The sequence below is a fragment of the Pantherophis guttatus genome, chromosome 13 (assembly GCF_059756535.1).
Source record: "Pantherophis guttatus breed Tessera chromosome 13, ASM5975653v1, whole genome shotgun sequence".
NCBI lineage: Eukaryota > Metazoa > Chordata > Lepidosauria > Squamata > Colubridae > Pantherophis > Pantherophis guttatus.
In genome coordinates, this window is record NC_142075.1 from 20,262,264 (window position 1) to 20,276,302 (window position 14,039).

Consider the following 14,039-nt stretch of genomic DNA (forward strand, 5'->3'; position numbering starts at 1 on the left):
TCCAGTTGCCTTTTGGAAAAGCACCTTTGGGACAACTATGACCTGAGAATCTCCGTAGACAATAGGAAAGCAGGTCTCAATTGGGGGCCAGGAGGTACAGATACATCTGGGGTAGAATAATGTGGGGACGAAGACAGTTCCATAGCTGTCACCTGTGCCACAACTGGATTCTTTACTTAGGACTTTGCCACAAGAAAATAAGGGTGCTGAAGCCACTTTATATGTTGCCAGTCCCCTTTGGTTTATAAGTGATGCTCTTCCTAGAATCTGAAGGGGGGTGAAGCCAGCAATGAAACCGTCGCCCTTGTTCCTCCCCACAGCCACCAAGGCAGGTGTGTTCGGGTGTCCTTACCATTTTCACCTTCGGGGTGGGGGATAGAGGGAAGGAGCAGGACCTTGCTGACTGGCAACAATGGCTGTAGACGAAAGACCTGTAGAGGAACAGCAAAGATATCCCCAAAGACCGTTAAAACCACAAACGTGGCTACATAAATTGAATCAATCAATAAAAACTGAATTTGGAATCCTGACCCCCGCCCCACTCCCAAATCACACCCCTCTCTGCAGAAGCACTCACCTGTTGCATAGGGCAAGTTATACTGGGCTGGGAGCAATGAGTAGCCCAAGTGGTGGTGATGGTGATGCGTAGACATCAGACGCTGTGAAGGGGAGGAGCGAGGCCGGTCAACGCTTCTCTCAGCGCCACTGGCTCCCCCTAGGCTGCTGCAGCCTGCGCTGCTTCCTCCTATCCCGCAGCCGCTGCGCTCCTGAGAGGCCTTCTCGCTTATCTGTACGGTAAGCAGAAAAACAGACGGGTTTGAAGGCCCAAACATGAATCTGTAAGGAATGGCAGGCCATCCTGGGCAGATTTTTGACGCTGCCTTGCAATTGTTGGATTTCTCCAGTCCCTGTAAACTCCAGCCACCAGGCAGGACAAGTGCATCATCATCTCCTCCAATCATGGTAGGATCCACGAGAGAAGAGCCACAGGTTCTGGTCCAATCATGGTAGGATCCATGAGAGAAGAGCCACAGGTTCTGAGCCAGACTTAACCAAAAGGCCCAGCGCTGAGAACTAGTTAATGCAGCACCAAATAAACTCACCGTTGGGGATTTGCTCTTGTAGTGGCTGGCGTGTTGCTGCAAGATGTCCAGGGCCTTGGATTCAGAGCTGGATTTACAGCCGATAATAGGACTAGCTCGAGATTTTTCGCTCTCTTCGCTTCCCGAGGATTTGCTGCCGTACGGGGAGAATGAGTAGCTGGAAGGAAGGTAAGAGCCTGCGGGAGAGATACCAGTCAGCATTTCTACCCTGGGTTTGTCAGAAGAGCCAGCCACCCAAAGAAACCAACTGACGTCATACATTCTACAGGGAAAAGATGAGAAAAGGAAAGGCTTTGACTCAAGGTTGGCAGTAGGAGAAGTTTTAGGAGATGTCATTCCACCCAGTCTTCTGGTTTTATATTCCTAGATCATCATTAGCTGCTAAGACAAAATTACCAAGTTCGAATGCTTGGGGCACACAGGCTAATATAACCGATACACACACAAAAACCCTTTTAGGGTCCTCCATAATTTAAAAAAAATGAGCAGGGGACCCGAAGGGGGGGGAAAAGAAAAAAGTTTTAGAAATGCTGCCATAAGCCAGGTAAAGATAAATTCTCTGCAACTGAGGGAATGGGGTCTGAATTCCCAGGAAAGGAATTCCAGGGGAGAAAGAAACATCTCAGTTCAGATCGTCTGTTTGAGGGAAAGCGGGTGAAGATGGCTCCTCCCTCATAATTCCCAGAATATATGCTTTATGGAGATGGAAGTTTGCTTTAGTTTGACAAGATTCTGTCTACGGGTGAGGAACACTAAAGAAATCTGCTTGGAATAATCCTGATGTGTCTTTCTTGGTTTTTCGGAGCCTGACAGCATCTTGATCTTATGGTGAGACATCTCCCCATATCTGTCTATCTGAGCTCAATTCCCTCATTTTATTCACCTGTACCTGTAATCACAGGGTTCCCTTTCAATTTCCCCCTACCTGGATAGTTCTGCATCATGACGGTTGGCATGCCACGATAACTGGGATGGCCGGGGTCGTACGACTGACTGTAGGAGTAGCCGTGCATGTAGGGGATGTAGGACTGGTGCTGGGTGAGGGGGGAGGACACGGGCACATGGGTGCCGGATCTGGCGTCTTTCCCCATTAAGCGCGAGTCCTCGCTGGAAGGCATTTTGCAGTCAGAGTTGATGCTCTCTTTCCCGTCTTCCTTCCCGAGGGATTCTTTGCCGCGGCTCCTCTCCTCTTTTAACTTTCGCTCCCTCTCTTCCTTCCACCGCTCATCCTCCATTTTGATGTCAGGGTATTTAGCAGGGTAAACATATGTCCACATGCGGGGTTCGGCCTCCTGCAGCAACATAAGGTTGAGTCAGTCAGGTGACTAGCAATTCCACAGCCCAGAAGTTGCCATATTGGAAGCTGGGGGAACCTCAGGTGGAGTATTTAAAAAATAAGAGTCCATGGAAGCAATTCTATATTCACATGGATCCAGAGGTGGGTTTCAACAGCTTCTGACCAGTTCTGGAGAACTGGTAGAGGAAATTTTGAGTAGTTTGGAGAAGCGGTAAATACCACCTCTGACTGGCCCCGCCCCCATCTATTCTCTTCCTCCCGAGTCCCAGCTGATCGGGAGGAAATGGGGATTTTGCAGTAACCTTCCCCTGGCGTGGGGAGGGTATGGAGATTTTACAGTATCCTTCCCCTGCCACGCCCACCAAGCCATGCCCTGCCATGCCCAGAGCCGGTAGAAAATATTTTTTGAAACCCATTACTGCATGGATCCCTCCCACTTTACTTCTGGGCTTTTTGGCTTTTCATCTACCAATCAAATGCCTCTCTGAAGCATCGCATAACATTCACCAAAATTCTAAAATTCTAGTTACGTTAACAAGCAGAAGTAAATATACATTATAAATTGTTCATTTCTATTGATTAATGTTACTTAATTTATTATCACTGGTCAACGTCATTTAAGACTGAGCAGTGAGATGGTCCAGTTTTCGAAGCACCGATCAAAGTAAGACAAAAGCTACGCAATTCTCATGCTTTTTCTGCTGTGTGCATCATTAAACAATAGCTCCTCTTCATCTATTTGGCTGCCCAAAAATCAAGCATTAATGTGGGTGGGGAGAGTGATTAAAATGCCACCCAGGGTGAATTAAATATCAACAAATCTGAACCAACCAGCTATAGTTGTGCTAGCCGTACTTATTTCGGCAGAGATTCCAAGATCCAGAAACCCAGGAAACCAAATAAGCATCCACATTAATGCTGTTGTCACTTCCTCTCCATCTAGTTTTCTGCACCCAGGAATTAGTCATTCTGACAACCACCTCTCCCAGTTCAACCACCCGGCATCCTCCTTGTCCTCCTCATTTACCTGTCTGTACCAAAGTACCGGGTCCACCTCAGCCTGCCGACTACAGTCCAAGCCTGCCTTTGAGTCTGCCGTCTCTTTGGCAAGATGGCTTTCGTTTAATTTTCCCTTGAGGCCTTCTAGAGTCTGGCCTTGGAGTTTTGTGGAGTCCTCTAATTTGGGGATAATGACCGACTTGGCTACGTCACTTCCTTGATCCTTGGCCTTATTGAGTCCAGGTTTGACCAGGTCAGTTAAGCTGGGTGCTTTGGTCAGAGTGGGTGGGAGAGAAGCCTTCTGCTTCCACTCCTCCTTCAGGATCACTTCTCTTTCCTTCAGTCCCAGGTCCACCTTTTTGTCCAGCGCACGCTGCTGCTGCTGCTCCAGACTCTGGCGCTGCTTCTGCTGGTCTTCGTACTGTTGCCGATAGGTTGGGTTAGTGCTGAGCAAGTGGGCGTGATAGCCTTGCTCGCTGTAGCCGTAGGGAGGCACGTAGGCGTATTGGTTGTAGTACAGGGACTGCATGTACATGTTGGACCTCTGCTGGATGACCGACGGCTGCTGGCTTGAGGGACCCAACTCGGCCTTCTTCTCCTCACAAGCCTCGTTCTTCACCTTTACCTCTGGGCTTGGTGGCTCTTCATCTTTCTTCAGCTTCAGGGCCTGGCTATCTATGGACGTTTGGTTGCTGGGATTAATGGGGCTGGGGCTTGACTGGGCATAACCTGGTGAATAGTAGGCCTCAAACCCTTGGTAATAAGGAGATTCCTTGTTCTGGGGCTGAGAAGGGAAGAGGGCTTTCTTGGCCCCTTCCTTGGCAATTTGATCAGGGTCCTTGGCCTTCATGCTCTCCAGCTTCCCTTCCCCGTCCTCCCCGGCATCTGAGATGTCAGAGTAGGCCGGGCTATTCGTTTTCACAGAGCTGGCTTCGGCTCCGTTTTGGGTGACCACGTGAAGTGGAGTCATGGGCTGTGCGGGGGCTGTGCTGCTATCTAGCCGGCTGGTCCCTCCGATGGATGGGCTTGGGGCATTGTCAGTGAAACTGTAGATTTTATCTGCCTCGGCCTTGATGCTGGCGAGGCGGCTCTGGTGTGGGTCGGAGGAGCCATTGAGAAGGCTTTCTCCCTTTGTCCCGAGATCGCTGGGCTCCCCACGGAAGGGGCTCTTGCCTTCCTCAGCCCGACACCCTTTCCCAGGGGTCAAGGGGCTCTCCACTTCCTTGGGTTCCTTTTTTTTCTTGTCCTTCTTCTTCTTGTCCTTGACAGGGGTCAGTGTTGGGCTGACTGTGAAAGGCTCACCCATTACAGTTGGTTTAGGCTGAATGGGCTTCAGCTGAGGGCTGTTAGGCATGGCCTGGACGACGGTCGTGGTGAGACCCGTGGAGGAACCAGGGCTGGCAGCGGTGAACGTGGCTGCCTGGAAGGTGTAGATCTGAGGTGGAATGGCTGGGGCAATGGGTCGGGCGGACTTGATGCTCTTCGAACTGATCTTCTCGGGCTTGATGCTGACCAGCTTTTTCGTCTTTTCTTTGTCACCGGTCCTCTTTTCTACCGAGTCAAAGCCGTCATTGCTGGTCTCATCGGGTATCAAAGGACCATCCTCGGAACCGTCGTTCGAAAGAGCACCAGAATCGGGATCTCCTTCGGCACCTAATTTCTTTTTGCAAGTGGCTTTGAGGTTGAACTTGTTTGATGGCGAGGGACTGTGCGGTTCTATCAGCCGCACTTTAGGAGTAGTCGAACGGGCTGGTGAAAGGGAGCCCTTCTGGCTCCCGGAAGCACCGTTGCAGCTGGTCAAGTCAGCTGGAAGAGAGGATTCCTCTCCATACTCGCTATCCCCATCGGCCTCAGGCTTGCTGTCGTCATCCGTGTGCGCATGGGCCTGGTGATACTTGAGTCCATTAATGTGCTTGTATTTTTTGCTGCAGTTGGGATGGGGGCAGTCAATGAGTATAGGAGAGGGACAGTTCCTATCCAAAATAGCAGGCTCCACTTTGATGGCTGTGGTGGCTGCTGCTGCCGCAGCAGCTGCCGCCACAACTAGAGGTGTCGTCGTTGAGCCCATGGAGTTTGTGCGGACACGTTTGCTTCCCTTGGAGTCCTCAGAACTGGAATTCACTTCCATGTCAGAGAGAGGCTTGCTCTTTCGCTTGGTCACGGATGAAGGGCTGGCCTTGACCTCTTCCGAAGTGCCACTGGGGGGAAGGCGGTGTTCCGAAGAGTTCTGGCTTCCTCGGCGTCCTTTGCTGTTGGTCCCTGCCCGAGTTTTGCTACTGTTGCTGGAGCTTTTGGTATCCGTGGCTGTTGTGCTTTCGGCCACTGGAGGGTTGCTGTTGGGACGCACACGCTTGCCTCTCCCACGGCCATTCCGCATCTCCAGGTCACTTGTGGGAGAGTCACAGAATCTAGGAGGCAGCAGAGCAGAAGTTAAGAAAAAGCACTGAGTGTAGCCCTTGAGCCATTCTCTCTCTCTGCAAGTGACTCTCTATCAAGTGAGTGATTAGACTACAGTACTGCAGGCTACTTCTGCTGCCTGCCGGCTGCCTGCAATTTGGCAGTTCAAATCTCACCAGGCTCAAGGTTGACTCACCCTTCCATCCTTTCGAGGTGGGTAAAATGAGGACCCAGATTGTTGGGGGCAAGAGGCTGACTCTGTAAACCGCTTAGAGAGGGCTGTAAAGCACTGTAAAGCGATCTATAAGTCTAAGTGCTTATTGCTATTACTATCTCCCAAAGCTAGAGGGTTAGCATCAAGGCAGTGGCAGCATCCTGGTTGTTTGTACTAGCCAAGCTCAAACCTGAGTTTTCCAGCTTTTAATACCTCATATCTCTAGCATTCAAAGACAAAGAGAGGTTTCGGAATAAGCACAGTCCCCACCTGACAAGTCGTTGTAAAATCCATTATTTAACCTTTCCCAATTCCCTCTTAGTAATTCAATAAAAAGTCACACAATAGTTCAATGGGCTCAGTTGAGACGCAACACTGATTGGTTTCCTAGGTAGAAATTGCCTCACCAGCCTCCCACGCAAAAATGAAAAGGCTCGTTACTCAAGGCAAGTTTCCTTCAAAACCTGTAGCTGCTTGAGTTCTTATGTCACACTGATTTTTTTTTTTTAAAAAAAATAGTGGTGGACTAGGACACACATTGCAAGAGGAAGTAAGGGCACAGTCTGACAGTTTCTCAATATTCCCTAAAATTAGAGTATTTTCTCTAGCAGACCCCTCCCCCCCTTGCCCCTCCCCCTAGAGCTCACGAATGAGCACATACTATCAGCACGCAGCAAGAGAGTCTCCTCATGTTGGGTTTTACCTGGGTGGTGCCCAATCGTGTTGTGTGCAATCCAGTAGTGTACCCACATATGTCTTATTCCTCCAGGTAACGTTCACCACCAGCATGCCTGTGAGGAGGAAATAGAAGATTGTGAATTCCCAGGTCTTTAGGGGGCCAGAAACATTTCCCCATCTTTTCCCATCGTTCTCAACCACAGTACAAAAATATCCCTGCCAAACAAGTCAGAACAAGTGTGGGTGGTGACTAAAATTCTATGTAGCTACTCAAATCTATTCTGTGTAGCTAAGTCAGCAGGAGAACCTAGCCAGTATTTCCTTTGGGTTCACTACTATTTATTTCTTTCATATAGGAAGATCCTCCCAGCTCTAAAAGCTACCGATTGCAAAAACTACAGACCAGACTCATAATGTTGTTGAGCTTGGATAAACATAAAGACACTTCTGCAATAATGTCAAGAAAATGGCAAGGATGCCATCACTCAGAATCAATTTTGACTTGGAAAGCATTTCTACTCATTGACCTTGATGGGGGTAACGTTAAATAACAGATATTTTTGATCAAGCCAAAAGCCAAGCTGGTTCAGCAATTTTTTCCACCGTGTTCAATCAAAAGTGCCTTTGGAAGCTTTTAGAACACAATTTGCAATAAAGCAATTGGTAGTGAGGAGCACCATCCCAACCCTTAAGATGATAGATGCCATATCTATGAATTGTAGTGAGTTTTGCAGATAATTTTTCCTGGTACAGACTTCAATGATCACTTAGATTACCTTGGGATACCTGCTATATATTCTCTGCAGTGACAGCTGCTCTCTGGATTAGGGTTAGGGTCTCCAGAATTGGAGACCCTAACTGATCCCTAATCCATACATCATCAGCTTTTCACATCCTGGTGTATTTATATAATTATTTTCAAGGTCTTATAATAAAAGGCCTAATAGTTTGTCTAGTTCCTTAATTAGTTTATTTTTTTGGATCAAAGTTAGGCTGTGAAAGCGGTATCATGCATGGCTCTGCTTTTCTTCATTCAGTTCCTAGCAAACTCTCTTCACAGTGAGTCAAACCAGTTCTTCTTCAATGTAATATGATGATTAGTCCTGTTTACAGTAGACTGCTTACATTTCTCTTGTGGTTTGCCATTCTGGGATAACTGCCTTTGGGGGTGTGCTCTCTGCTGAAGTAGATCAGCAAAAGCTCCCTTGATTGTTAAGAGTAATAAGGATTGGGCTAATGCGGGAGATAATACAACCTCCTTCCATAAATAGGGTCCTATATTCATTTGGTGCAAGTGTACAAGCATGGCACCTCATCTACTCTCTATATTACCAACCTTTCCTAAATTACTGTTCAACAATCAAAAGTCTCATAATGAACGGCAAAGCATCCCCAGCCACAAGTTTCCCGTTACCAAAAAGCAAAAACAAACAAATACTCTCCATTGAGTCCTAGTTTACATTTACATACCCTGTTTCCCCCCAAATAAGACATCCCCTGATAATAAGCCCAATCGAGCTTTTGCGTGTATGGCAATAAGGCCGAGCGCTTATTTCAGGGTTCAAAAAATATAAGACAGGGTCTTATTTTTGGGGAAACATGGCATATGGTACTGTATGTTAAGATCCATATACTGAAAACTAATTTTCATCTGAGCAATGTATTATGAAATAAATACATCTGTTTATTCAACTCTTACATCTACTCTTAGTATTTTCAGTTTCTATGCTGCAGATTTTGAATAGGGTCTTTGTCAGGAAACAATCATATCCTATAATATCAGGCCATTGGTAGAATTTAACTCAAATAGACTTTCCTTCCAATGACTACCTGCCCTGATGATTGTATCACAAAATCGCAGGTGTGCTTATGCAGCTCGCAAGATGTATCTCCTGCAAGAATCTGGGAAAGCAATGTGGGGAAACCTCTAACTAACTCTTTGGGCAGAGTAGGAAGAACCATTTAGAATGGCTGAAGAATGCAGAAGCAATCTAGAACAGTAAGATCAGTAGCACTACTTCAGTCAAAACCGCTATTTTTTTTTAGAAATTAACTATCTTATTAAAAAACTAGTATCTCTCTCAAGTCAAATCCTAGTCTAAACCTCAGAATTCTTTCTTTGGACAAAAAAAATCTTCCAAGATATAGAAAACTGATATTAGCATGTTCTAATATTAGCCACAAAAGTACAGAAAGGAAACAATATGAACCAGAGCAACTTTCAGGGATTAAGGTGAAACAAAAGCAAGTCGGACCACATTTAAAATACAAAACAATACTTTTCTTTAAATTAATATTAACGAGCAAAAGTTGTTTTGTATACTTTTAAATGTTTAGAAAATGTCTCTCTTCTCTCACCAAAAAGCATGCTTTATTAACTCACACCCGTTCATACATTAATAGTAAATTTACTGTGTCTGTTCAGCAGTTAATGATTTCCAGACCTCATTAACCCAATAAGAGTGACCGATTACCAGAAATGACAAGAAGGTTATCTCAACATGGCTGTAGCTTAAGATCGTGTTGCCTCTGCTTCAGCTTCTATAGATATTTCACCCTGAAAAACCTTATAAGTTGCAAAAGTTCTTTTTGGAGGATTGGACTGGAAAGATAATGGAAAATTATTCCTTCGTCATCAAGCAAAGCACATGTGGATGAACACAATGGCATTTGTACTTTATGTAGAAAGCAAGCTGACCATATGTCGTGTTGCAGGCTTTCAAGTGTGCAATGTAATACATATTGGATGACTTTGGGCCAGCCACTTGCTCTCAGCCCAATCTACCTCACAAGATTGTTGTGGGGGAACACCGGAAAGAGTATTGTGTGTGTTCAGCGCCTTGAGTTATTTGTAAAAAATAATAAAGGCAGGATATAAATAAGATAAAACAAATAAAATTCTCTCCAATAAAACTCTTAGGCAGGGTTACACTCAAGTTGTAATACAGCAGAGAATCAGGGATATAAATTTGGATAATGGGCAGATAATGGACTTGGAAACTTAAGTTCTATCATTCCAGGATGGATTTGGGTTTGAGGGTGAGGGGGAGGGTGAGGGGGAGGGGGGAGAGACCAATGGGGCAAATCTTATCTTTGCTCTGGAAGTGACTTAGAGGGAAGGAGGGAGGGGGATGAGCAGATTTCCCCCTCCTCTCTGTTCACCTCGCCTTCCTTAGAGAGAGCAGCTCCTCTTGCTGACTCGTAAGCTGCCAAGATGACCTTCCACTCATCCTAATGTCTTTCTCTCAACTTGGGGGGGTGGGGGGGAGAGATGGATCTCTCTTCCTGCAGGTGTCAGCATCAAGCAGGAGGCGCCAGCTTTTGAAGGCAAGGCCGCTTTGTACAGTTTCACGCTCGGGCTTCACACACTGCTTTCCTGCAGAGCCTTACAAGTTAATTGTGTGGCAATGCGCCAGCAGCTGCTTCCATCTCAGCGCTGGCAGGTCAGATTAGGAAGGACGTCCTGGCAGCTTGCCCGCTGCCATGATCACAGGAGAAAGATGAAGAGCTCTGTAAAGCAGAGACCTCAGTGGTGGTTGAACTCACCCCCCCTCCTTTTCCTTTGCCTGCTGCTCTGGCAACCAAACAAAGCACAAGACTAATTGTAACTCCTGCCTGACACGCCGTGTCCTAGATTTAACCTACCTCAATCAATCATGCACACACAGAGGTGTGTGTGTGTGGGGGGGGAGAAACCCCTCCCAGCAAATAAATGCGGAATTATTTTATGAAATGGAAGGTAATTTGCAAAGCAGCCTCTTAACCTGTCTGCCTCTTGGAAGAACCACCACCTTTGCTGGAAAAGGAAGCCAAGGGGGGTGAGAAGGGGGAAGAACCGTTTCCCACAAGCTCTCTCATTTCGGGGCCAGCGATGACTGCTACATTCAGAGTAATGATCCGGACGGCTTATTTAAAAGCCACTAACTGCTTTTAAGGAGCACTTTGTAAAGCAATGAGAGATTAAAAACTTTGATTTTAATAGGGCCAAAAAGATAGAACTGTCATCCCAAAAAGCATCCAGTAGTGCAGCTACTGAGCCCAAATTATTTTGTGCTGATACAGGCTGGTTTGGTCAGATTTTCCAAATTGCAGCCATTTTATCACTGGGCAACTCAGGGAGAGAAGGCTGCACCCATTTGGCATTTCCAAACTAAAAATGTACCGCTTTCCTACATTATTACGGTTACATAGCTGTAACTGGGGGATTGCTGTGATCTGCCAAAGAGCCACTTCTCTTAGGCGAATTAATTTCTCCAAAATTCAAGAGGTGGTTTTATTGGAAAAACTTTTCCTTTCACCTTGTGCTTCCGTTTGTGACCTTGTGACTGCACATGAAAACCAGCCTCATTAAGAGAGTCTTAATGAACCAACCCCACTTTGTCAATATTAGTTCAATGGGGTTTTACTTCCTTTTTATTTAAAGGAAAAATATTTGCCCTCTCGTATAACTCACATTCTTTTGTGTTCTTTTAAGTTCAGATTTCACCTGTTTGTTTCAACCATGGCAATTTTGTTGTGCTTGGCACTTACTGGACCGTCAGCCTAAAAGTTCAAATTATTTTTTTACAGCATCTAGCTCTGAATACAAGAACATTGTTTATTCAACTTCAGTACTGGACTGGATAATTCCTTCTTTCTCTCTCTCTCTCTTTTTTTTTAAATAGCCACAGGTCTCTAGTACTACAAAGAGAAACAGAAGTGTGAGAAATGTTATTCTTTCTTTTTATTAAGTATTCTCTTTCACAACATTTTATTTTCCCACCGCCTATTGCCACTGAATGCTATGGAGGCTGGGAAGGTGGATTTTATTTAATAGAAAAGAGTGTACAACAGCTCCAACGATGGCTACTGATGCTTTCAAATTGGCACACGCTCTGCTCTGCAATTTCTACACCAGAGCTCCATCGCTAAGTTTCAGCTCTTGGGGCAGAATTTAATTATGCGAAATTCAAAGCGCTGGTCTGCTATAAGCTTACAATGGCAGCAGCCTCCCTCCTTTTCTTTCCACCGGGGACTTGACAGAACCGCCTGCCCTCTTTCAGAGAAAATGTATACCTCTCAAAACAAAATAAAGAAGAAGAAAAAAAAAAGAAATATTGCAACCCAGAGTGCTTCTCATCCACCAGATAAAAGGGAAGGAGAGAGATTTGGAGGAAGACGCTTCTGATGGTTCCTTTGTGCAGCAGCTGCTGTTGCCATGCAGTGATCCTTGTTGCTATGAAGATCTGTGTGTCAGACAATGGGCTTTTTTTTTTCTTAACTGCAAGCCCCACTGCTATTGGCTGAGATATTTCCCAGGTGAGCGGCAATGGTACTTCAAGCCTCAGATTTTGAAGGTGGCTGAAACGGGTTTGCCTCCAACCTGGAGCAGGTCTGCGGCCATCAAAACCCCTCCTCTTCCATTACTGGCTCCGCGCCAGATGGCATCCATCACAATTAGAGAGGAAATGGGAACCAGGCGGCTGGCAAGGCTGTGAGTGGAGGGCTGCGTTTTGCTATAATTAAATCCATTAATGATCTCAGCAGATCAGAATTGCACGTAACAGAATTAGAGAAACTGCTACGATTGCCGCCTTAAATGTCTTTACAATATCCTTGCTGTTATTCAGCATAATGTATTTCTGCAGGAGGCAGTACAAGCAGTACTGTACTTAGAAGTCTGTTTACTCAGCGAAAAGAGCAGATGGTCCTGAAAAAGCTCTCTCTGGAGCCGCAAGGACAAGTGGTACAACTTGCACAGAGGTCAATAATTTCAGAAGAGACAAATTTAGCCGTTAAGAACTCTGAACCGGTTGTTGTTTATGCCCGTAGGAAACATTTCCATCCCTTTGCCCTTCTGCGTTAACGGGGGTGGGTGGGGGGGTGGGGGGTGTCCTTTAGACTCAATTAAGGCAAAAGGGAACACATTTCTTAGTTACCGGTAATTGACTTGTAATCAGTTCAGAGGCAAAAGTTCTAATTTATCAGCGTTATCAATGAACTACATGTTTCGTTATAATGGAAACTGTGGCTTCAGCAAAACTTACAAATGGAGTCTTTAGTGCTGAAAATAAGCCCGGTGTCTAATGTCATGTGTGAACTAAGGCGCTGGGTAAGTAGCCCAACTATGCAAACAATTGCATTAAAATGTTCACTTTGCTGCCCAGACATTGATGTTGTTAGTGGTACTTGGCATCTCAAAAATTGTAGAGAAAAAGAAGAGCCAGCATTTTTTTTTAATCTTCTGCTTGCTCACCTAAAAGAGACTTGCTTGCCACGAACAGCAAAAGTAAATGAATAAGGATTACGGCAATCTGTTTTCTGGCTTGGCATCATGTATCATATAGGAGAAGTGCCTTCATCAGGCAAAATTGTAAATCATCACCTGAAAGCCAAGTACCATTGCTAATTAGGCAGCCAACGTCTTGCCCAGTACACAATTGGAAAACACATACAGCAATAGAATAGTTCAAAATCTATCCAAAGGATGGCAAAGACTTTTTTTTTTTTTGTGAGGATTACATTATTTTTCTGACAGTATGAACCACGGCACAGCTGGAGTAATGTGGCAGACAAGAACTCTGCACGTTTACAGTGAGTGCAGGCTAAAATTAGTTAAGCTGCAGGAATCACAGAATAATCTCTAGGCAAGATCTGAAATTATAGCTGCTAGAAAAGGGTAATTCTGCAAACGCATTAGAGATAGTAATAAGTGGGAAAGGATGAGTATCATCTCATTTGCCTCCTGAAGTAGTTTTCTCTGAATGTAGTGTGTAATGTGCTCAGATCCTGATTAATGCACAAATCTTCTTGACAATTTCAGGAGTTCGGCTAGGGCAGGGGTCTGCAACCTTAAACACTCAAAAACCCATTTGGACCCGTTTCCCACAGAAAAGAAAACACCGGGAGCCACAAAACCCTTCCCGTGCCTGACTATTTCTTGAGCGGCCACAAAACTAGCATATGTAATTGAATTAAACGTTCTGTTTTCTTCTGAAACTTTTCTTTTCTTGGATTTATCCATAGTTGGCCTACCGGGGGTTGAAAAGCTCAATAAATTGCGTGCCGGTGGGTGTTGCACATTGGCAGTTGCGATGCATATTTTGAGTGACAGGGAGCCACAGCAGAGGGGTGAAAGAGACTAGGGCTAGGGTGATGGAGCTTGGGTTTATTAGGATACAGGTAATAGTTCAAAACCTGACCAATTTGACAATGGATTGGCCCTTCCTCTCATCAACAGCCAGGGAATCAATATTTGGAACTGCCACTAGCAACAAATTGTTAACTCAACACCTTAACTCAACTTGATATCTAACAGAGCTATCAAATGGTAAAAGTAAGAACTGTCTGGCAGGTTCACCTATTCATTAGA

At 45.5% G+C, this 14,039-nt stretch overlaps 1 protein-coding gene and 1 long non-coding RNA gene across 5 annotated transcripts in view; one reads left to right on the forward strand and one right to left on the reverse strand.

Moving 5' to 3' along the window:
* The window catches only part of ZNF609 (zinc finger protein 609), a 70,086-nt gene that overhangs the window by 2,001 nt on the left and 54,046 nt on the right, over positions 1-14,039 (reverse strand). For all 4 annotated transcript variants that reach the window (XM_060689439.2, XM_087878245.1, XM_087878244.1 and 1 more), the window contains exons 4-9: positions 6,714-6,801; positions 3,428-5,807; positions 2,029-2,395; positions 1,104-1,279; positions 578-788; positions 353-431 (exon numbers count right to left, since the gene is read on the reverse strand). In XM_060689439.2, the coding sequence (XP_060545422.2) occupies positions 358-431; positions 578-788; positions 1,104-1,279; positions 2,029-2,395; positions 3,428-5,807; positions 6,714-6,801 (3,296 nt within the window). In that variant the 3' untranslated portion in view covers positions 353-357. The remainder of the gene's footprint in view (positions 1-352; positions 432-577; positions 789-1,103; positions 1,280-2,028; positions 2,396-3,427; positions 5,808-6,713; positions 6,802-14,039) is intronic.
* LOC132711154 (uncharacterized) lies at positions 12,073-13,666 on the forward strand. Its single transcript, XR_009621989.2, has 2 exons — positions 12,073-12,161; positions 13,491-13,666. It is a non-coding gene; the product is annotated as an uncharacterized LOC132711154 (long non-coding RNA).